The following is a 20,387-nucleotide window of genomic DNA, read 5'->3' on the forward strand; positions in this document are numbered from 1 at the left end:
GCGATCTGGCAATGGGCTGGGAGCTGCCCAGGGAATGGGACCATCTCTGCCAGGAGCTGCCACCGCCCCTGGATCCTGCCGCAGCTCCCAGAGGAGTCTGGGGGCTGGAAGATCAGGTCCCAGTTAGTGGCAGGGAAGCCAAAGGCCCCGAGTTGGTGTCTCGGGTCGGGTGTGGAGCCTGGTGCCAGGCTGCCTGGTTCAGACCCCTGCCTGTCCTGCCTCTCAGCAGTGTGTCCCTGGGGTGAAGGTCTTAGCCCTGGGAGCTTCCGTATTCCTGGAATGAGGAATCGCTTTATGACGTCAGCCGCCCCAGGAGTTGTTGGTTTGTGTGATTGTGTATCTCCAGCACCTGGCGCTGTCTTCAGTGAGCGGCAGCTGCTAGTGTTAGAGGGGCCCTCGCTGCTGTCACTGGTCAGGAAGGGGGGCTGCAAGGAGGCCCTTCCAGGAAGTGAGTTATCCCACAGGAGCCCCGCTGGCGGGAGGGAATGGAATGGTGGCTGTGGAAGGGGCCGGGATGGGCGGTGTCTGTGACCCATGGTCTCAGGTCCGCGCATGCAGACAGCTTGTCCCTTAGCTCCGAGGAAGGAAGGGCTCAGCTGCCCCCTGTGTCATCTCACCCTGCCATGTGTTTTCATACCTAACAATTCTGTGAAGATTAAGTCACCGTGTGTTGCACCCTCTGGCAGTAGCCCCCTGTGCCCCCCTGTGCGGCCAGCTTGGTGGCTGATGTGGGCTGCCTTTGGCAGTGTTCATGAGCCCCCCCCCCTCCGCCTTCCATCTCGCCCCCCAGGGAGGAGGTGCAGGAGAACTGTGTGCGCTGGCGGAAAAGGTTCACCTTCGTGTGTAAGATGAGCGCCAACCCAGCCACCGGCCTGCTGGACCCCTGCGTCTTCCGCGTGTCCGTGCGCAAGGTGAGCCTGGGGTCCACAGGGGTGGGGTGGGGGGTGGGGGAGCCCGGGCCTGTGGACAAAGGGAAGGGAGTGGGCACTGCAGGCTGGTCCCTTGGATTCCCTGTCATACACTGCTTGTGTCTCCCCTCCCTTGCAGGAACTGAAAGGCGGGAAAGCGTATTCCAAGGTAAGTGGGCTGGGAGAAGGGACACAAGGGTTTGCTGCCACGATGGGGTGGGAGCCGGCAGGAGGCCTGGGTGTGGTGGAGTCTTTCTTGAAAAGGCCTTAGTGATAGTGCTGCACTTCATACCAGGGCTGCGGCTGAAGTTCCCATTCGAAGAAGGCATGGTTTCCACCTCCTGCCCACCCCGGCCTCCTCCCAGACCTCCCCTGGGCCTGGTGAGAACCGTGACTAATACACGCAGTAGGACTTAGAGGCATACCAGAACACCCTGAAGACAGTAAGGGCTTCTGTATATACACAGGCAGGACTCCTTCTGAGCGAATCCTTCCCTTGAGCGTTCGTTCGCCTGCCGTGGGGCTTAGGCATCTCCTCACACCTGTGCTTTCTGACCATGGTAGGCTCTCCTCGTGTAGCTGGGCGGGTTCAGCCAGGCCCCGCTGAGTGGACATCTAGATGGTTGCTAGGGCGTCACTGCACCCACAGACAGCCCAGCCCTGCACCACAAAGATGACTCTACCCGAAGTCCCCGCCCCGGGATACTTGGAGCCCTCTCCACAGTTCTCAGGGAAAGCCCAGCAGGGGGTGGGGTCCAGCTTGAGAGAGGGGGACGCCCTGCATCACCTTGCCCTGCACGGAAGGCCTGCAAGTGGTGCTGTGCAGGGCGTGGCCCTCCCACTGGCCAGGACTCAGGAAGTGCAGCGGGCTGTCCCGTGCACTCTGCCCCGGCCGTGGGAGCTGATGGCCCACTTCAAAGCAGAGGGCAGGGTGCCTAGAACCAGCCAGGGGATGATGCTGTCCGAATGGAAATGCCTCCACCTGAGGACAGCAGCCCAGCCAGGAAAGCCTTTGTCAGCAAACAGCTGGAGCTTCCCACCTCCCCGCTGCAGACACCTTGCGGAGCACCTAGCCCACCCACTGGCAGTCCCCTCCCTTTCTAGCATTAGCTAGAGTCTTCCCTGCAGGCCTGGCTGCTGCCATACACAGAGAAGACAAGATTCAGAGAGGTGGCAGGGCTTGTCAGTGGTCAGGGATGCGCGTCCCGTCCCTGAGCCTCAGTTCCTGTGACTGGAAAATGAGGTCACCCTTAGTGGGTGAGGCCTGGATCTGAACCCGATTCTGATTCTGGAAATGTCCCCAGTTGGCAGGGTTGTGTTCCCAGCTCCAGATCCCGGTACTGTTCACCTCGACCTCAGTTTCCCCTCCAGTTCCTAGCAGACCTGGCTTCCATCTAAGCGTATTCCTGGCTCCTGGCCAGCTCTTCCCACTGCTCTCACTTCCCTCCCCTCCACTCTTGCACTCAATTCAGAGGGGCAGCCCAGAGCCCCTTCCTTAGATCCCCAGGGAGCACAGAGCCAGCCAGACCCTCATGCCAGGCCTCTGCCCCTCTCTGGAGTTCCCACCCACCCTGCCAATACCCCTGCTCCTCCCCCTGTTCTTTGGGGCACCCCCGCCCTACGCTGCTGCCAAGTTCCCACGGGCCTTCTCTCCTCCCCTGCTCACTCCTCTGGCAGCCTCTGACAGCACGGCCTTGTTTCCCAGGGAACAGTGCGTCTGTGTCACAGACAATGGCCTTTCATCTCAGGCGCACTGGTCCCGGTGCACTCTGGGACACGGCACAAAGGGTGCTTTGTGCAGCTCAGGGATGTGAGCTCCTGGCTTTGCTTCATTGGTCGGAGCCTCCGACTCAGGCCTCTGTTCTAGGGCCCTGGTTCTGCAGCAGTCAGTCGGGGCTGCGGGGTGGGCCCTGGGCCTTGCCTGCCCTTGTATTCGTCGTCCCCCCCCCCCCCCCCCCCCCGTCTAGTCAACCCTTCTGGCTGCCACTCCCCAAGGCCACATTCATTCTCGTTCTCCTTCCAGCTGGGCTTTGCTGACTTGAACCTGGCCGAGTTTGCTGGCTCAGGCTCCACGGTACGCTGCTGCCTGCTGGAGGGCTATGACACGAAGAACACCCGCCAGGACAACTCCATCCTCAAGGTACATCCCCAGGGACACGCCTGCCTCTTGGCCCCATCGCACCAGAGAGCAGCAGGGGACCTGGGGTGTACAGAGCCTGCAGGGAAGATGCTGGGAGTCGGGCAACCCCTGTCTGAGGCGTAGCCTGCCGCTGGCCTCAGGTTGCCGCCCCCATGCATAGCTGGGACTCGGGGCTAGACCCAGACAGTTGCCTTAGGGGTCAGGTGAGCCCTGCCAGCTAGTAAAGCGTGTGCTGAGTGCCTGCACCAGTTAGGTCAGGGTCCCCCGCCAGCAGCCCAGGCGCTCCAGTCTGTCTAGGATCAGTACAGGTTTCGCACAGCCAGGAGTTGAGGCACAGGGTTAAGTGATTCATCCAGAGTCCCAAGTAGAGCTGAGAGTGCACAAACGTTTGACTTTGCAGTCCATCTTCCAGCCCTGCCTCCCTGACCTTGCTGAGGCAGAAGAATCTGCCCTCCTCAGCCTGTATGGACTAGGAGTGGCTGCTCTGGGAGCCCAGATGCCAGCTGACCTGCCCACCCCTCTCCCTCCCCCTGGGCACCTGCCTCTTTTGCTTCCTGGGAGCAGAGGGGCCTGAGCTTCTTCCCCCAGCACACCCTCTTCCTCTGCGTCCAGCTCCTGTCTGGCTAAGCTAGCAGCTTTGTCCTCACAGCACCCCTGGGAGCTGACCAACTTGGAGCACAGTGTGTCCATGACGGAGCTGGCTGGGCTGGCGGACCCGGAAGCACCAGAGACCAGGGGTGCAGGCTGATGGAGGGGCGGGGCGGGAGCCTCACTCTGCACCAGCCCCACGTCCCCTTGTCAAGCCAAACCAAGGGGACCCAGGGATCATCCGTCCTTGAGTTCACACCAACTCTTCCTGGGTAGCAGTGTCCCCTGCATCTCAGATCCCTCATCTGTAATCAGAGCTGTCACGTACTCGCAGAGTGCTCCCAGGGCCAAACTAGATGCCCATGAGAAACCCCAAGCCAGTGTCACCATTTTTGTCAGTGGTGGCTCTGGGAGCAGCAGCGTCTTCCCTCCCTGCCACCTGTTGCTCAGCCTCAGGCCAGACCTAGGGACCCAGACCTTGCCATGTTTGGCCATCGCCAAGGTCTTTGCTCTGGAGGAAGTGACATTTCTCGTGGCCTCGTGCGTTACTTTTTATTCAGCAACTTCCGCGGAGTGCCTCCTTCCCGCAGAATTGGATTCCGAGGCCTCACACGGCAGGTTCGGGGAACCCTCCAGCCGCTGTGGGCAGCCCCACTCTCCCCGCCACTTCCACCGTGAAAGATGCAGGCTGGGCACTGCAGAGGCAGAATGAGCGCGCACTCGCCCTTCTGGGTTCAGTAGGATTCCTTGGGGCTTAACTCAGCAAACTCACATGCCACCACTGACTGAGCCTACACGCAGCCACCTGCGAGCTGATTCCCACACGACAGCCTTGGGCTGCTCTGCAGAGTGTTGGAGCCTGTCCAGCTTCACGGACCAGGCAGCCCCGTCTTTCCCCCTGGGAGCAGCTGCCGGGTCTGCCCTTGAGGTTAGCAGCGTCTACTAAGAACTTTGGATGAATTCCTGCCTCTGTCGAGCAGCCCACAGTTAGGCACCACTTCAAGTTAAGGCAGCTAACTTGCTGCCGGTCCCAGCCCCACCCCTGGGTGCCAGGTGCTGAGCTGCGTCGGTGCAGGACTCCCTGAGGTGGGCATTGGGCTTTGCCAGGTTCTCCTTGCCAGGAGGGTCAGAGAGGCAGGGTGAAACTCTGAAGGCATGTTGGCCCTGCGTCTGGGCTGGGTGCGACTGATGGGACGTCCCCCCCTTACAGGTCACCATTGGCATGTTCCTGCTCTCCGGAGACCCCTGCTTCAAGACGTAAGTGCCAGCAGCAGGTGGGGGTTGGGGGGCAGGTAGGAGAGGAATGGGAGCAGGTCTTTGGGCACAGAGGTTGGGGGACAGGATCTCTTTCTTCCTCTAGGCTCTCTGGGACCCCCAGTTTTTGTGCTTCCCCATCCCCTCCTACCACGTCCCTCTGTCCTCCCAGGCCACCATCCACTGCCAAGTCCATCTCGATCCCGGGCCAGGACTCCTCGCTGCAGCTGACGTGTAAGGGTGGCGGAACCAGTGGCAGTGGCGGCAGCAATACCACCAACTCACTCACAGGATCTCGGCCCTCCAAGGCTCGGCCCACCATCCTCAGCTCAGGTGCCCTTCACCCCCCCGGCTGCCACCAGTGTCTCCAGCTCCCAAAGGGCCCTGGATCAGGATGGGGAGGGGCTGGATGGGGCTCTGTTCACTGAGTGTTCTAAGCACCCCCTGGTGTCAGCCACAGCGCGGCGGGCTGGTGCGTCACTTTTTATTCACTGCTGCTTTCGTCACCTTGGCCCACCCGGTGTCCCTGCTCACATGGCCGATGGTGGGAAATCAGAAGTTGACCATCACAGGAGTAACCACTTACAGAAGAGACGAGCAGGGAAAGGGGTAGGGGTGGGGGCAGAACCCAGATGGGCCAGGGGCTGTCGAGCGGTGGCTGGGCTGACATCCGGATCCTGGCCTAGGGATGTGGGGTGAATGCTGCTCCCACGTGCTGTGTGCTGCCCCTCGGGTATGACGTAGGGACCAGTGGTCGTGTCTCCCAGCCCCTTGCCTGGCTGTGTGCTTTATTAAAGTATCACCATTACGAGGGTTGTTATGAGCAGTGAGAGGGAGCCCCATGACAATCAGGAGGTGCTACCAGAGGGAGGAGGCCTTGACCTGCTCCAAAGTGTCTGCTTGGGCCGCGCTGGGCCCCCAGAGCAACCCCAGCCTGCCCCACCCTGACTTGGGCTCCTCCCCAGCAGGTGAGCTCAGAGCAGGGTGGCAGACGCACCCCAGGCTGGCTTGGAGCAGGGTGGCCCACGAGGGCCTGCTCTGTGCTTCAGGAACCTGAGAGGCGCAGGGCTAGGGGCAGCAGACGTCTCTCCGCTGGGGGTTCTGCCCCTGGGACAGGGAGCCATGAAGGCCCCAGCTTTCCTCCATGCTCATCTTCCCGGGTAGGGCACAGGGGGCTAGGTCTTAGGGTGAATCTGGGATTGGGGTTCAGGGCTGGGTCCCCAGAGGAACGCTCTTAGGTACCTTTAGGAAGCAGAAGAGATACCCCTTCTAGGCAGCGTTGGACTTGAGGCCCTGCTGGTCTCGGTCCCCAGCCTCCAGCCCCCATGCAGACCTTACAGGAACCTGAAAGGGTCTGTCCTCAGCTAGGGTCAGTAGCAGGCCTGGAGGGTCAAGCCCGTGACGTGCATGGGCCCCTCTCTGAAGAGGGCAGGATGCCTCCTTCCTTCCTGCCATGGCTGGGGTGGTGTTCTAGTCCTGCAGGGCTCGGGGTCGGGTGGCTGTGGTGGGCCTCCTGGTTCCTTTGTCCCCCCTGCCGGGGAGCGTCTCTGACTTTGGAGAAGGCTGTGTGCCCCGGCTGACAGGCCCTTGGAGCCCGAGGCCCCTTCCACATTCCCTCACCCCTGTTCACTCTACCCCAACTGCCCCAGCACCCTCCCCCTCGGCCCCAAGTTCACTCAGACCTCAAGCCTTGGTTCATGCTGTGCTCTCTTCGTGGAAGACTCTGCTCTGATGAGGCTTTCTCTACCCCACCCAATCCTGACCCGCTGCCCTGCACCACCCCCAGTTACAAGTTGAGGGTCATTTTTTTTGTGTTCTACCCCCGAGGCAGGTAGCTCCCGCTCGGTCCCAGCACCCAGCAGAGCACCCAGGGAGAAGGCCTTGGCAGAGAAGCATGAATAAGCCTGTGTTCGATGGCCCCTTGGCTTTGGGGGCACCTCTCTTCTATGAGCCCCACAGATGCCCGCCCCCACCCCCAGTCGGAGGCGCGGGAGTGGACATGTGGAGCAGGGTGGGGCTGGCCCGCTGGGTAACCTCCTGCCCGCCCCTCCTGCCTTCCAGGGGTGCCGGAGGAGCCAGACCAGAGCCTGTCCAGCCCCGAGGAGGTCTTCCACTCTGGACACTCCCGCAACTCCAGCTACGCCAGCCAGCAGTCCAAGATTTCTGGTGAGGGCCCGCCTGGCCGCTCTGGTGGCCTGCCCCAGCCTGAGGAGCCCCTCATGAGCACCCCCTCCTCATGAGCCCTCCCTCACCGCTCACCAGGTTACAGCACGGAGCACTCCCGCTCCTCCAGCCTCTCGGACCTGACGCACCGCAGGAACACGTCCACAAGCAGCAGCGCCTCCGGCGGCCTCAGCATGACCGTGGAGGGCCCCGAGGGCAGCGAGCGGGAGCACCGGCCCCCAGAGAAGCCGCCCCGGCCACCCCGGCCCCACCTGTCAGACCGTTCCTTTCGGTGAGCCCCATTGCTCGTTCTCCCTGGGGAGAAGGGCCCTCCCACAGGGCCAGCAAGGCTTGGTGCAAGGGGTGAGCACCCAAGGGAGCAGCTCGACCTGCCCCGGGGGCAGCACACGGCAGAGGGCCCGAGAGCGTGACTCCCGGTGCCTCTCAGCCTCTGCTTCTCCCGCGAGAGCCCGGGGAGAGTTGGATGGTGACGTGCCTAGCGTGAGGTTCATAAGGGCATAGCGCCGTGCCTGCGTATAGCGTGTCCCTGCCAGCTGAGCGCACTGGTCCAATGGGCTGTAGACCACGCGGACAGAGTGGGCGAGTCCAGGGTGTCTGCTCACTGGGGGAGCTCAGGTGGCTCGTGAACGCCCCTCCTTCAGGGCGGCACTGACATCCGAGGGCGGCTGTGAGGGCTTCAGGCATTCTGCCGGCACGGCTCTGACTGTGGAGCCTCGGTTCTGTCCCTCCAGGCGGAAGAAGGACTCGGTGGAGAGCCACCCGACCTGGGTGGATGACACGCGCATCGACGCCGATGACATCGTGGAGAAGATCATGCAGAGCCAGGACTTCACGGACGGCAGCAACATGGAGGGTGAGCTGCCCACACGTGCGTGTGTGCGTGTGCACTTGAGAAGGAGGGGCCGGGCAGCTGATGACTTCAGGGGCCCCACTCAGCCGCCATCCCCTCGTGTTCCCACAGACAGCAACCTGCGGCTGTTCGTGAGCCGCGACGGCTCCACCACGCTGAGTGGCGTCCAGCTGGCCGACAGGTAGGGGGTGAGGGCAGGGCCTGGGTTGAAGGCGGAGCTTGGGGTAGGGTCCTCCGACAGCATGAGACTGGCTGACCAGCTGCTCCAATGCCAGTTCTGTCACTGCAGCCTGACCCTGAGCAAATCACTTCTCCTCGGGCCTCAGTTTCTCCACCTGCCGAATTGTGTGGGCAGCACACATCTCAGCAGGAAGGGAGGCCATCCACACCAGGGACTTGTCTGTGGCATCCCAAGGGTGGTCCTGGAACGCACCTAGCACACAACCGGGCCACCTTTATCCGGGGCTTTGTTTCCTTCCCTTTCATTCGGGATGTGGGAAGCCCTAAAAACTTCAGATGGTTCACACACTTACTGGACAAATACCTGGTGAGCACCAGCTACCACCAGGCACTGGGCTCAGGGCTGGGACGCAGCACGAGAAGTCCTCTCCGCAGCCCAGACCCCTGCCCTGAGGGTGCTCAAGACCAGTGGGTAGGAGCAGGCTTTAGGAGGCTGGGGGACTGAAGGTCGGGGAGAGTGGGTAGAGGAGTGTCCAACCTGCAGGGTTGAGCCCCATGGGAAAGCTGGGCCCAGAGGAGATAAAAGAGGCTAGAGTGGGCGGCCCAGGGCCCCGGACCTGCCCTCTGCTGTTGTTTTGCTGACCCCTGCTGGCCAAGGTTTGAACTCCTGACTCCCTTCTTCCAGCGAGCAGCTTGGGCTGCCCTAGGTGGGTGGGATCCTGGCTTCTTGGGAGGTTTATGAGCAGCCCTGATCGCCTCATCAAGATGAGGGAAGCCAGGGGAGGGAAGAAGGCAGTCTGTGGGCACAAGGTGATGGCAGAGCTGGATGCCATGCCCCATTTTTCCAGAGCTCCAAGGCCAGTCCTTGCTTGCCTCAGTCGCCCACCTCCCCATCTTCTACTGGGCTCTTGACAAGCCTCATAACCTCTCAGTCTCTATCTGTCAGATGAGTTGGGGCAGCCTTCCAGGACCAGCTCAAGGCCAGGGCCTGTGCCATCTCTGTGGCCCTGTAGGCAGCCCGGCAGCTCACCCTGACACTGGTGCCCAGGGTCTGTTTTGTCTCTAACGAAAACTTAGTAGCTCTGAGCCTCGGTTTGAGCCCCACCTGCTGTAAAGGGCCTGCAGGGCTTGGGCACGTGGAGTGGCCAGGAGGCATGCTGACCCCTCTCCCCCCACAGGGTCTCCTCCGGGGTCTACGAGCCAGTCGTGATTGAAAGCCACTGAGGAGCAGGTGATCCTCCTGGAGAAGAGCCTGCCTTCGTGAGCAGCCAGACCTGTGTCATTCCATGAAGGATTGTCCCCTCCAGATCTCCAGCCAAGCCACATCTCATCCATGCCTCCTCCATGCACTCAAGTCCCCAGGTCATCATTCCATGTCCTCCCCTCCATGCTGGACCCTCCTGGCCCACCAAGGCCCAGGCACCACTGTGAATATTCTCCTCTGAACCACTAGAGGGCAGAAGGCCAGGACAAAAGTAGGACTGCCAGCCCTGGAGACCGGAAGGCTCCTCAGCCAGGGACAGCAGCGGCTCCTATCACGGGGCATCCTGTGGCTGGGGCCTCTTCCCTGCAGCTCCACTCATACCAGGAGCACTGGCTATAGCCCCCGCAGCAGGGCCTGCCTCTATCGCTCTTCCCACCCTTGGGCCAGCCCTTCCCCATGATCCTGCTACCCTGACCCTCTGACTGCTTCAAGCTTCAGCTATCCCCTGCCTATAGCCCCTGGGACCCGCTGGCGGCCTGCTCCTGGGGACGGAGACCTCAGACCCCACCCCACCTAATGTCCTCCTGCTGCCCCGGCAGCCTGCGTTTTGCACAATGCTTGTCCTCTGCACAGCCCCGTTGCCCCTGCCACCCCTTCCTGAGGATGCCCGGGCCCTGCCTGCTGTGCAGTCAGACGCCCAGGCCCAGCAGCCCTGCTGGAACGGGGTGCTGCCTCCTGCATCCACTTAGGTCCCCACCCCCACCCCCAGGTTAGGCCTGGGACCTGTGCCTGACAAGGACTGTCTGTCCACAGACTCCCCTCTGCCAGGGCTGGGTCCTGAGCAGCTGGGTCTTGTGGTGGGAAGGCAGGGCAGATAGGGGCCTGACTCCGCTCAGCTGGGCTTGGCAAGCAGAGCCCCCTTTCTGTGCCCCAGGGTCAGCTGGCCCAGGCTGGGGGTGCTGCTGGAGGCAGGGAGGCTGAGTGGGCTGGCCTGGAGCTGGCTTCCCGGCCAGGAACACACAGCTCCCCTCTGGAACGGCCCACCCCACTGTGGGAAAAGCAGCAGTGAGCCTGGGAGAGATGCTGCTCACCTCCCTGAAGCTCTGTTCTCAGCACTTTTCCTGGACCACCCCGGCCTCGGTTTTGCTTAGCTGTGGATCCTGGCTGCAGCCAGGCCCTGGACCCCACACTCCCACCCTTCTTTGAAATGCCCTTCATTTTGTATAAACCCAGCGGGCTGGTGTTTGTTTAGTTCTAAAGTTTTCTTTTTGCTTTTCTTCATCTTTTTTTTTCTCTCTTTTTGAGTTCACAGTTTGTTTGTTTGTTTTCTCCTTCCCCCCCAGGGAGGGGTAGGAGGTCCTGTGTTCTGCTCTGCTTGCTGGCCAGGTCCCAGCAGGGCTGGGCATCTGAATGCGGGGAGGGGGTCAAGGATACTGATTCTTTGGTGTGGGCAGGTAGGGGCCCTCCCCAGGCTGGGGGGGTATCTTGCCCCGTTTCCCATGTTCCTCTGCTGGCAAACATTGGGGTTCTGGTCCGAGAACCCATTGGCATTGGGGCCAGAGCATTTCTGCATTTGGTTTGGTTTTCACATTTTTAACCCCCCTAGGTCTTTTTGTAGAAAATGAATGTTAGAAGGTGCCTGCTGCAGCAGGGCAGAGCTCTGGTCAGCTCGGAGACTCCCTTCCTGCTCTGAGGATGCCTGGCACTTTAAAAAGAGGTTGACAGCACTGTCTCCAAATGGGGTGCCCCCTCCAAAGGTCGGGGGTGTCCTTTTTTCTGTGTCTCTATGATCTCTGGACAGTGGAGGCTACAGGGGGCATTACATTCAGGGTGATGGTTCTCATCTGGTTCAAAGTTATGGGACTTCAGGTACAGAACTGCCGGTCTTGGTGCTATTGGGAGACTCCCCCAAAGCCAGGACCCCAGCCCTGCCTAAGGCCAGGTCTGAGCTCAGCAGTCAACCCAGAAAGAGACTGAGCCAGCCTCACTTCTAGTGCCAGGTCCTGGGCAGGAGAATTGAACTAACTGACAATTGGGTCACAACCAAATTAACATTGGCTGGAGCCAGAGGCCAGGTGCCTGGGTCTCAGCCCTTTGGCCCCCTCAAGCTCAGTGAATCCCCACCAGGCACCCACAGCTCCTGGACTTCAAATTCTGTATAGAGAGATATATTATAGATATTTTTGGAAATGAATCAGTCTATGCAAAGCCAGTTTGGAATGATCTTGAAAGACAGTTTAACATTTTTACAAGAAGATTTAAGGAAAATTAAAAGTCTGAAATATTTTTAGGGTTTTTTTTTTTTCTTGGTTACCCCACAAACTGACTACATGGTCTGATCTACCAGAATGGAAAATGTCCATTATTTTCCTCTTTCCAGTGGGGTGAACAGAGAGATGACGGGGAGGGGATTTTTTTGTTTTTTTTAATTCCTCTCCTTTCTAACAGAATGCTGCCACCACCGCCCCCAGATTCAGCAACTGTGCATCTCTGTCCCAGCTTCTACTGTAGAAAATAACATTGTAAGGGGAAATCAGTCTAGTGTCAATGTCTTGGTTTGGGGATTAAAAAAAATAAATGTTGCAGTTTTTGTTTTGGTACGGCTGGGGTCATCTTGTGCCTCGCTACCATGCCATTGACCTTGGGATCAAAGGGCATCGGAAGGAAGCCCGTATGTACAAGTGAGGTCACGTCCCAAGGTTGGGGAGACACCCCTGGCTACAATCAGCTCACCACCTTTATTATTCAAGTCCTAGTGAGACAGGCTAGAAGACACACACTTGTGAACACTAGAGGCAGGTCCTGAATTTGAGCTTGTCTCTAACTTAAAAGCCCAAATACTAGCCACTGGCCCGTGGACCTTCCCCCATTTGGGGAATCTAATGGATGTGGCTAGAGGCAAGGAACCCGGGTTCGTCCAGTTGCAAAGAGGTTGGGAATCTAGTCCGGAAGTCAGTATCCAGCCGGACCTGTGGGGGTACAGAGCCAGTCCCCACCTCCTAGGCTCAGGCCAGACATGTCTGTAGGCTGGACCTGGGCCCCTCTCCCCATTTCCCTGGCTCCAAATCACCCAGAAGCTGAGCAGCTTAACTAAGCTTGGAAGTGGTGGGAAGCCTGGGGGCTTTGGTGCCTGCCCCCAGCCCAGCGTTAGCCCCACCTCTTCTCAGAACTGGCTCCCTTTTGCTCTGAATGCCAATTTTTAGCCCACTCCTGTGAGTCACTCCCAGAGTCAGCTGTGAGGTGGAAGAGATTGGGCTCTCAGCCCAAAAGGGTTGTTTCTCTCAGAAATGGGACGTAGGGAGGAGGTGGGGTAGCCCACATCATCAGAGATGAGTGGCTAGATTCCTGGAGATAACAGCTGCCAGCAAGAGTAAACCGTGCCAGGCTAGACGTGCCCACTTCTCACAGGGAAGGTAGCAGACCATGGCTTCCACATAGCCCCTCGGGGGATACCTGGAGTGCCCAGATGTACCCAAAGTATCGCCGAATATTTAAAAAAATCACAAATTGTGAAGTTGATTAACTGATGTGTACCAAGCCCAGTCTGGATACAGTAGTAACCTTGGACCTTACCCTCAGGGAGTGTGTTAGGCTGGGTTGACAGAGAAACAAACAACAGTGACGCTCATGTATATGGAAGAAACAGCTTTATATCAAAAAGTCACTATATCAAGCAAACAGCTCCGACCAGATCAAGTCCAATACTAGTCCATAATCCCTTGTCACTCACGCAGCCACATGCAATGGTGATGCAGGAAGATCACAAGCTGGTGATTAATGGCATTTGGGTCCAATGGTGGTGGCCGCACCAGGGTCAGCCAGCAGCAGGAAGGGAGGGGAGGGAGGGAGGGAGGTTCCAGACCCTCAGGAGAAGGTGATGCCCACAAGGAGGCACCATCAGGCTATATGACCTGATGGACAGGCTAGACTCCACCCCTACGCTTACATAGCTTTAAGTTGACATGGAATTATGTAACTATCACAGGGAGCTAGCTAACTGAGCCAGTCTACACAGAGGACTTCAAACAACTTGCTGGGGAATGTGCATCTTAATTCCATTTTTTGATGCCTCTTCCTAAGCTAGCCAATTGAAAAAAAAAAACGGTGACAAGCCTGCGCCCCTGCTGTCTCCAGCTGCTAAAGCTTCGGGGAGGCGGGCGGATTCCCTGTGAGGGGTGGGCTGGCAGCCTTCTGAGCTGTGGGGAGGACTGTTCTAGGCCCTGGACATAGAGGGGGTGGGGACAGTGAGGATGATCTGGCCCCACCTCCCCTGGTATTCACAGCTTACGGCGTGGGAGGTGGGGCGGAAAGGGAGGGCTGCCTCATCTGGGCTGGCCCGCCACCCTGCAGGCTCAAGGTAGCCCCTCCTCCTTGTCCCAGACGTGGCAGTAAGTATTCTTGGTACCTCTCCAACCGACGGGTTAGGAACCGAGAAAGGGAAGCGAAGCCAGGTTCTGGTGACTCCAGCCTGTTTCTGCCACTCAGTTTCGTCATCGGAAAAAAAAGAGACTTCCAGCCCCATTCCCAGCCCGCTCTGATTTTGGGACTATGACAGATTTAGAAATTAGCTAGATTTCTGGGACGGGTGGAACAGGACTCTGTCGGGGGAATAGCCTAGGGAACAATCCTCCCCCCCAATGCGCTTGAGAAACTTCATTTCCCGACATACAATGGGGAGGCGGGGCCTGCTGGTCTTGGGTAACGTAGTCCCGGGTCGGCCTGTGGACTACGACTCCCAGCGTGCCCCGCGGGTCCCGGATGCAATACCAGAGCCGGAAGTAGCTTGCGGCTCCGGCGTCACAAGTAGGGGGTAATGGTGAGTTTGGGGCCGATTGCGGGAGTCGGGGCATTTCAGGGCGGTGACTGGTTTCCTCCCAGGAGTTGGGTCTTCGGCGCTCGGAGCCAGGGTCGCCTTCCCGCCAGCCCAGCGTGCGGTTGAAAACGCCAGGCCTGCTCCCCCTTGCCAATCCCAGAAATGGACTCCTTCGTCCACCCTCAGTGCGCGTGTGGCTGAATGGGCAGTCAGGGCTGGCTGCGACGCTCCCAGTGTTTTAAAAGGAGAGCCCGCGCCCTCAGCCGAGCCCTCCCCTCCGTTCCTCCAGGCCACGGGAACTGACCAGGTGGTGGGGCTCGGCCTCGTGGCGGTTAGCCTAGTCATCTTCACGTACTACACCGTGTGGGTGATCCTCCTGGTATGTCTGCCCGCCGTCCCGGTCCCCGCCCTCCTCCGCCTCCATCCCCCATCCCGGGCCCTAACACCGACCCCGGAAACGTAGGAGAAGCAATTTGCCGTGCTAGGGGTTTTGCCTGCCTTACCTCGCTTAATCTCTAACACAGCAGGAAGCTGGGGCGCAGACAAAGGCTTAGCCCAAGGTCCACCTCTGCCCCAAGACGCCCTGTACCTGAGTGGCTTTCCCTTTGATGGGAATTCTCACGGATTCCATGAAAGCCTGTGGGACTACCTGCCCCCCCCCCCCAAATATGGAAAACTCAGTTATAGCTTAGGAAGTACAGAATCCTGCAAGGCATTGATTTAAATGAGTTCATTCCCCTCAGGGTGAGGGTTGGGGGGAACCAGTTAGGACCAAAGACCTTGGAGCGCAGGCTGGGGAATCTCCGAATTCCTTTTATACTTCTTACACCAGCTAGTGAGGGTGGCTTGGGTGAGCATCACCCCACCAAACAGGTGCCCGGTAAACAATCAGGGAATGAATGACAGAAGCAAACTGAGAAACCCCAAGGCTGGCCCAGTACCCTGGCTGGGGTCAACTCCCTGGACGGAGGAGGTGGGATGGATGGTCGGGCTTGGGCTGTTGAGGGAGCTCACCAGAGCTCTTGCCCTCGTGCCAGCCATTCATCGACAGCCAGCATGCCATCCACAAGTACTTCCTGCCCCGAGCCTATGCTGTTGGCATCCCACTGGCTGCAGGCCTCTTGCTGCTCCTGCTTGTAGGTAAGTCATCACTCCCTTACCCCATCTGGTGGGTCCTCGTGACCTTCTCTCATCCACCGTTTGGCACTTGCTGTAGGTCCACTTGGCTTGCTGTCGCCAAGCCTTTCCTGGGGGTTTTCTGTTTCCTTTACTAGACTGCAAGCCCATCAGTCCTCCCCACTCCAGTTTTCCCCGAGCTTATTGGACTCTAAAGTGATGTCTACCTGTTCCCTCGCATCCCTCTGCTCACACCTCAGCCACCGTTCACCCTCGTGTCATCCTGGTTTGTAATCCAGGCACCTCTCTGGCTCCCATGCTTTAGTGCTGTTGGCTTTCTAAGGCCTGAAACGGTGGTTTAATCATAGCTTTGTCCACAGCACTTGGCACTGGGCTGGGGCTCAACAAAGTCATTTGGATGGTTCGCCAATTGCATTGGATGGTGGAGTCGATGGGTGCCTGGAGGATGAATGTTAAGTAGACAGGTGGACGACTAGGTAAACGGGTCGGTAGAATGAATAAATGGATACCTGGGTGGGTCTTGTTCCCTGTCGGATGTGAAGACAGTGAAAGAAATGACTTACCCCGGGAGACATTCCATTTTGTGTCTGGAATGACTGAGTGGATGTGTGGTATGATGAAGGACTGGAAAGGTGACCAGCTGGCCTGGAGCGTGGTGGGGCAGGTGCCTGGTCCTGTGTTGGTCACTCTTCCCTGCCCAGCGCCCAAACCCCGATCTTGTGTGGTTTCTGTGTTACAGGAGTGTTCATCACTTACGTGATGCTGAAGAACCAGAAGGTGACCAGAAAGGTTCAGTAAAGGTTCTGCGGGGGATGAGCTGCCCATCCGCCCCTTCTCTGCTTCCCTCCAGGCCAGGGACCTTGGGAGGGCGTCAGCAGGACCATTCCAGACACTGAGGGCCCTCCAGCCTGGCTGTCCTACAGTCATGCCCATAGGCTGAAGCTGTTCAGGACTGACTCCTGTTTGGACAGAGCCCTGCTCAGCCCCAGCTCTCCCTTCTGGAAGCCAGGAGGGAGGGGTGCGTGGACGTCTGCTTCTGGCCCAGGACCTGAAAGATGTTGGTTCTCCCCACCTCACCTTCAGTCTCCTGTCACCTTTTTTCTGGCTTCTGCCCTCATTCTGCAGTGTCCTGCCCACCACCTGCAGATGCTGGGTTAGGGCCTGAGGGAGCAGGTGGTCTCCCCACGATGGCCTGTTCCCTCGCAAAGGCAGCTTTCTGCGACAGCCCCCAGCTATCAGACTCTAAAAGGACTTCTGCACCTGGAAAGCCTTGAAGACAGACAGACAGCCAGAGCCTGGGGTCATCGCCAGGCATCAGGACACTTTAGAGGGGCCACACTGGGCCCCCAGACTGCCCACTCATGGAGGCCCAGCCCCGGTGCTGGCCTGGTCAGGGGAGTTGCACAATAAAGGTTGGTCAGGTATTGGTCTCGGTGGTGCCGCTCTTGACCGGGGATTGGGGCGGCTGGCGGACAGAGACCCAGGAGAGGCGCTCAGAAGTAGTTCCACCATTGGCCTCAGGCCACAAAACCCTGGTTCATGCAGTGTGGGTACTGCCAGTGTCTGCTCTGGGCCAACCCTGAGCCGAACACTGGGGAGAGAGCAGGGCCTGGGACAGGTAGGGTTCACGCCATATTTGGAGGAGGAGCTTAGTTCCTCTCCCCACCCGATGTCCAGTGGCGGGGGCGGGGAGGTTAGCATGAACAGTCTGCTACAGACAATATTGCCCTCCCCTTGATGACTCACTGCCAGCCTGGCTTAGCATTTCCAGGACCCTCTGGCCAGCCTCTTAAAAACCCAGCTGGCCCTGCACAGCCAGGACTGCTCAGTGAGAACAGAGCTGGCGCTGCTGTGTTCAGTGAGTGGTCTGACACCGGCCCTCAGCCTGCCAACATTCCTCCCTCCTCTCCCACTGCTGTGGCAGGAATTCCTGTCACCAGGGGCCTTGCTAGGACTACACCTCCGCCTCCTCTCAGTAAGATCCGCCCGTTCATGAAGATAGCCACTGATGGAACCCACCAACAACCCAGAAATACCCCCCAAGCATCCCCTTCATAAATAAACTTCCCTAGAGGCCAAAGATGTCTGCAGCCCGCGTTTCCTTACCTCCCATGCTCTGAGCATCCATCCCCGTCACCCATTAGTGCAAGTAGTGACTTCCAGTCACTTTCCTTGACCCCTCCGACACATTGGGGAGATTCCTGTGACATCGCTCATTCAGCCCGAAATGTTCTCTGATGCTCCACTCTGCTTCCTGCCTCTCAGTCTAGAGGATCTTGTCACACCCTACCTTGTTCTGTGTCTGCGCCCAGGCACCAAGCTAACCTGACATTCCCCATTGGATGGTCTCCCTCATTGTCACCTCACACTCTTGTCAGCTGAATTCACAGACTTGCCTCATAAAAGCTGTTTCTCCTCATGCCCGCCTCATCTCATGCCCAGCATCATCCTGTGTCCCTGCTCCCTCCTGTCACTTCTCCCCTTTCCCTCTCCCCGGGAGCTACCTCCCTAGTGCAAAACCACCATCTGCCACCTCAGCCACTGATGGCTACCTCCCTGCTCCCCACTGCTGCTCTGGGCCCTCCAGTCTGACTGCATGCAGCCGACAGTGGCCTTTTAAAAGATCTAGTGCCATGCTCATGGAAGGCTCACTGTGGAGATGTCAACGTAGGCCTCACCCCCAACCTCAATCTACAGTCACTAGTTGAGCAGCCTGGCCCTGGTGCAATGGAGCAATAGATAACCCAACCACCTGCAGACAACTGGTCTTCAGCAAGGGGCCAAAACACGTTACACGGGGAAAAATTGATGGTATATGAATTATCAATACAACTCACAAGTGAGGGAGTAGTCTCCACATGCTCTCCAGGCTCTGAGGACAGCCACTCCCTTTACCTGACCCAGGCACTGGTGGTAGGCTACGCCTCCAATGCACTCAGGGACCCTTTAGGGTTAAGTACAATCCACTTTGTTACATATGTGGTTACCTGTAATTGGGGGCTTGCTCACCCCCCTGAGTGTATATCAGCCTTGTTTGGAAATACAGTCTCTCTCTGCGTGGACCTGGCTCCTGAAGTCATGGTCCAGAGGTGAGCTCTAGCATGCCTTATCTTCTCTGATGTCTTTAATTTCACCCCTCAATTACACCACCGCCCTGTAGATCCATTCAGTTGTGGGGGCTGGTACCCCACAGACGGTGAGCACCATAGTCACAGAATAGATGTACAGAACAAGTACCAGATGACACCACTTAGAGGAGATCTAAGAATGGACATGATGGGGACGCGTATCGGCGGTGGTTAGGGTAAGGTGGACTATTAAAGGGTATCCCGCTTCTGTGGTGACCTCGTGGTGCAATGGCTAAAGTGCTGGTGGTTAACCAGAAGGTCAGCAGCTCAGACCCACCGGTCACTCCATGGGGAACTGGTTTGAACGGGGGTGCCAGCCCCCCCCCACTAATCATGGGTTTGATAGATACAATTGTATGGTTGAGATATGTAAATATTACATTAAAGTCATAGCATGAGAGATTGAAGTAACGGAGTCAGACACATTTCATAGTTGCATGCTTACCTCAGCCCCGCTTGGTGGTCCACGTGGAGAGAGGGGAAGGGAACGGGAGTGAGGATGGGAGAGGAGAAGGAGAGCCGGATGAGAGGTCAACGGAGGAGCAGAGAGAGAGCTCTTTATTGCTAACCCAGACCTATATGCCTTTGTGCAAGCTCACTAATTACAGGTCAAGACATACGTCACAGGAAGGGGCTGCACTATAGGTTATGCAGCAATGAGAGGGGACAATCTATGGAGATACACGCAATAGGAAGAGGAGGGATTGGGGGTATACATGTGACAAGATGGGCGGGTCCTAGAGTCAGGATGGCAGCTGGATCTCCATAGGAACCATTATCTGTAGGATGTGAACCCCACCTACAGGAACCAAGCTAATGGTCGCAAGCCTTAGCCCCTTGCCCGCAGCAGCCCCTTGCCCGTGGGGGTGAGCCAGCAGTCTGGCAATGATTGCCTCAAGGGAAATACTTTTTATCATCAGCTGCAAGCAGTGTTCTAAGTCTAACATATTTGGGGGAGACGACTTGGGAGAATCTTTCTGTTTGCCTCAGGGAGCCGTGTGGTCTTCTGTTTCCATAGAGTGACTGCAGCGGAAGCCCTCTGGGACGCTTCTAGTCTGGTCTTACAGGATCACTGTGAGTCTGAAGCAGCTCAGCAGTGGCTTGGGGTTCTGCTTAGGTCTGGGTTGGGTTTCTGTTAAAGGGGATGAAAGACATTTGAAGACGAACAGTAGCGATGGTTGCACATCCTGGTGAGTGGGATTTGTAGCTAACCATCCTGGAGTTAGCCCGTCTGAATGGTGACCAGTGTCAGCGTAGCACTGCCCCACAGGGCTCTCAAACAAAAAGACAGTGCCATTGAATCAATGCCCACTCTTAGCAACCCCACACCTGCTCCCGGGGGTTTCTGAGGCTGTTGCTCTTTATGGGGGTACACACTGAGGAATGGCTGGTGGTTTGAACTGCTCCCACCACCCGGTGCCCCTTGAGGGACATTTATGCCACTAAGGTACTTAAAAATGGTTGGATGGGCAACTGTCATACACATTCACCGAAATTTTGAAAAATAGCAAGAGCCCAAGGTTCTCTCTGGGGAGGCGACCTGAAGGAATAAATGCCAGGGCTGGGTGGTGGGAGGTGGATTTCAGAGAGGAACAGCAGATTAAAAAAAAAGTGGAGAAGAAAGAGTGGTGTCGGCCCCTCCCCTTGACCCCCAGCTGGGGATGAAGTGTAGGGAGTGTGGTGGAAGATGGGACTGCGGAGTGGACCGGGCCTTGGGAGGCCACTGATGGCTTTAAGCAGGAGAGTGACATCATCTGATTCATGCTTTTAAAAGATCCGTCTGGCAGCCGCGGCCCTCCCTCTGGCTCACCACCGAATCCCTGGGGCCTAGCACTGCCCTTGGTCCCCGTAGGGAGTGTTCCCGGAAAATGTGCGTTGAATGAATGCATGCCCCTGCCTTCCTGTGTGACCTAGGTCCTTTTTCTTGGGACCTCCATTCTCTCACCCTAAAGTGAGTAAAGGAATTCGAGCCAGTGTGGGTGGGTGGGACTAGGTTTAGGC

The 20,387-nt window shown here is 58.0% G+C and overlaps 2 protein-coding genes across 3 annotated transcripts in view; both read left to right on the forward strand.

Moving 5' to 3' along the window:
* EEIG1 (estrogen-induced osteoclastogenesis regulator 1) overlaps positions 1–11,908 on the forward strand; it is a 31,995-nt gene extending 20,087 nt beyond the window's left edge. The window contains exons 2-11 of the mRNA XM_075560735.1: positions 791–911; positions 1,048–1,077; positions 2,932–3,048; positions 4,847–4,893; positions 5,063–5,223; positions 6,952–7,056; positions 7,153–7,345; positions 7,806–7,927; positions 8,036–8,105; positions 9,283–11,908. Coding sequence (XP_075416850.1) covers positions 791–911; positions 1,048–1,077; positions 2,932–3,048; positions 4,847–4,893; positions 5,063–5,223; positions 6,952–7,056; positions 7,153–7,345; positions 7,806–7,927; positions 8,036–8,105; positions 9,283–9,328 — 1,012 coding nt within the window. The 3' untranslated portion in view covers positions 9,329–11,908. The remainder of the gene's footprint in view (positions 1–790; positions 912–1,047; positions 1,078–2,931; positions 3,049–4,846; positions 4,894–5,062; positions 5,224–6,951; positions 7,057–7,152; positions 7,346–7,805; positions 7,928–8,035; positions 8,106–9,282) is intronic.
* A 1,258-nt stretch (positions 11,909–13,166) lies between these two features.
* On the forward strand, positions 13,167–16,684 carry DPM2 (dolichyl-phosphate mannosyltransferase subunit 2, regulatory). 2 transcript variants are annotated; one of them, XM_075560736.1, is made up of 4 exons: positions 13,167–14,124; positions 14,411–14,500; positions 15,159–15,261; positions 15,396–15,991. In XM_075560736.1, the coding sequence occupies exons 1-4, from the start codon at positions 14,122–14,124 to the stop codon at positions 15,455–15,457; spliced, it is 258 nt and encodes an 85-aa protein (XP_075416851.1). In that variant the 5' UTR covers positions 13,167–14,121; the 3' UTR covers positions 15,458–15,991. The 2 variants fall into 2 exon arrangements, with proteins under 2 accessions (XP_075416851.1, XP_075416852.1); XM_075560737.1 differs by lacking the exon at positions 15,396–15,991 and adding an exon at positions 15,998–16,684 and having other exon boundaries at positions 13,187–14,124.
* Positions 16,685–20,387: the final 3,703 nt, after the last annotated feature.

This window comes from Tenrec ecaudatus, chromosome 10 (genome assembly GCF_050624435.1).
Source record: "Tenrec ecaudatus isolate mTenEca1 chromosome 10, mTenEca1.hap1, whole genome shotgun sequence".
In the NCBI taxonomy this organism is placed as follows: domain Eukaryota; kingdom Metazoa; phylum Chordata; class Mammalia; order Afrosoricida; family Tenrecidae; genus Tenrec; species Tenrec ecaudatus.

Coding starts and splice junctions, on each gene's coding strand:
- DPM2 (XM_075560736.1), top strand. Junction 14,501..15,158: donor CCGTGTGGGTGATCCTCCTG/GTATGTCTGCCC, acceptor CCCTCGTGCCAG/CCATTCATCGACAGCCAGCA. Junction 15,262..15,395: donor CTTGCTGCTCCTGCTTGTAG/GTAAGTCATCAC, acceptor TTCCTTTACTAG/ACTGCAAGCCCATCAGTCCT.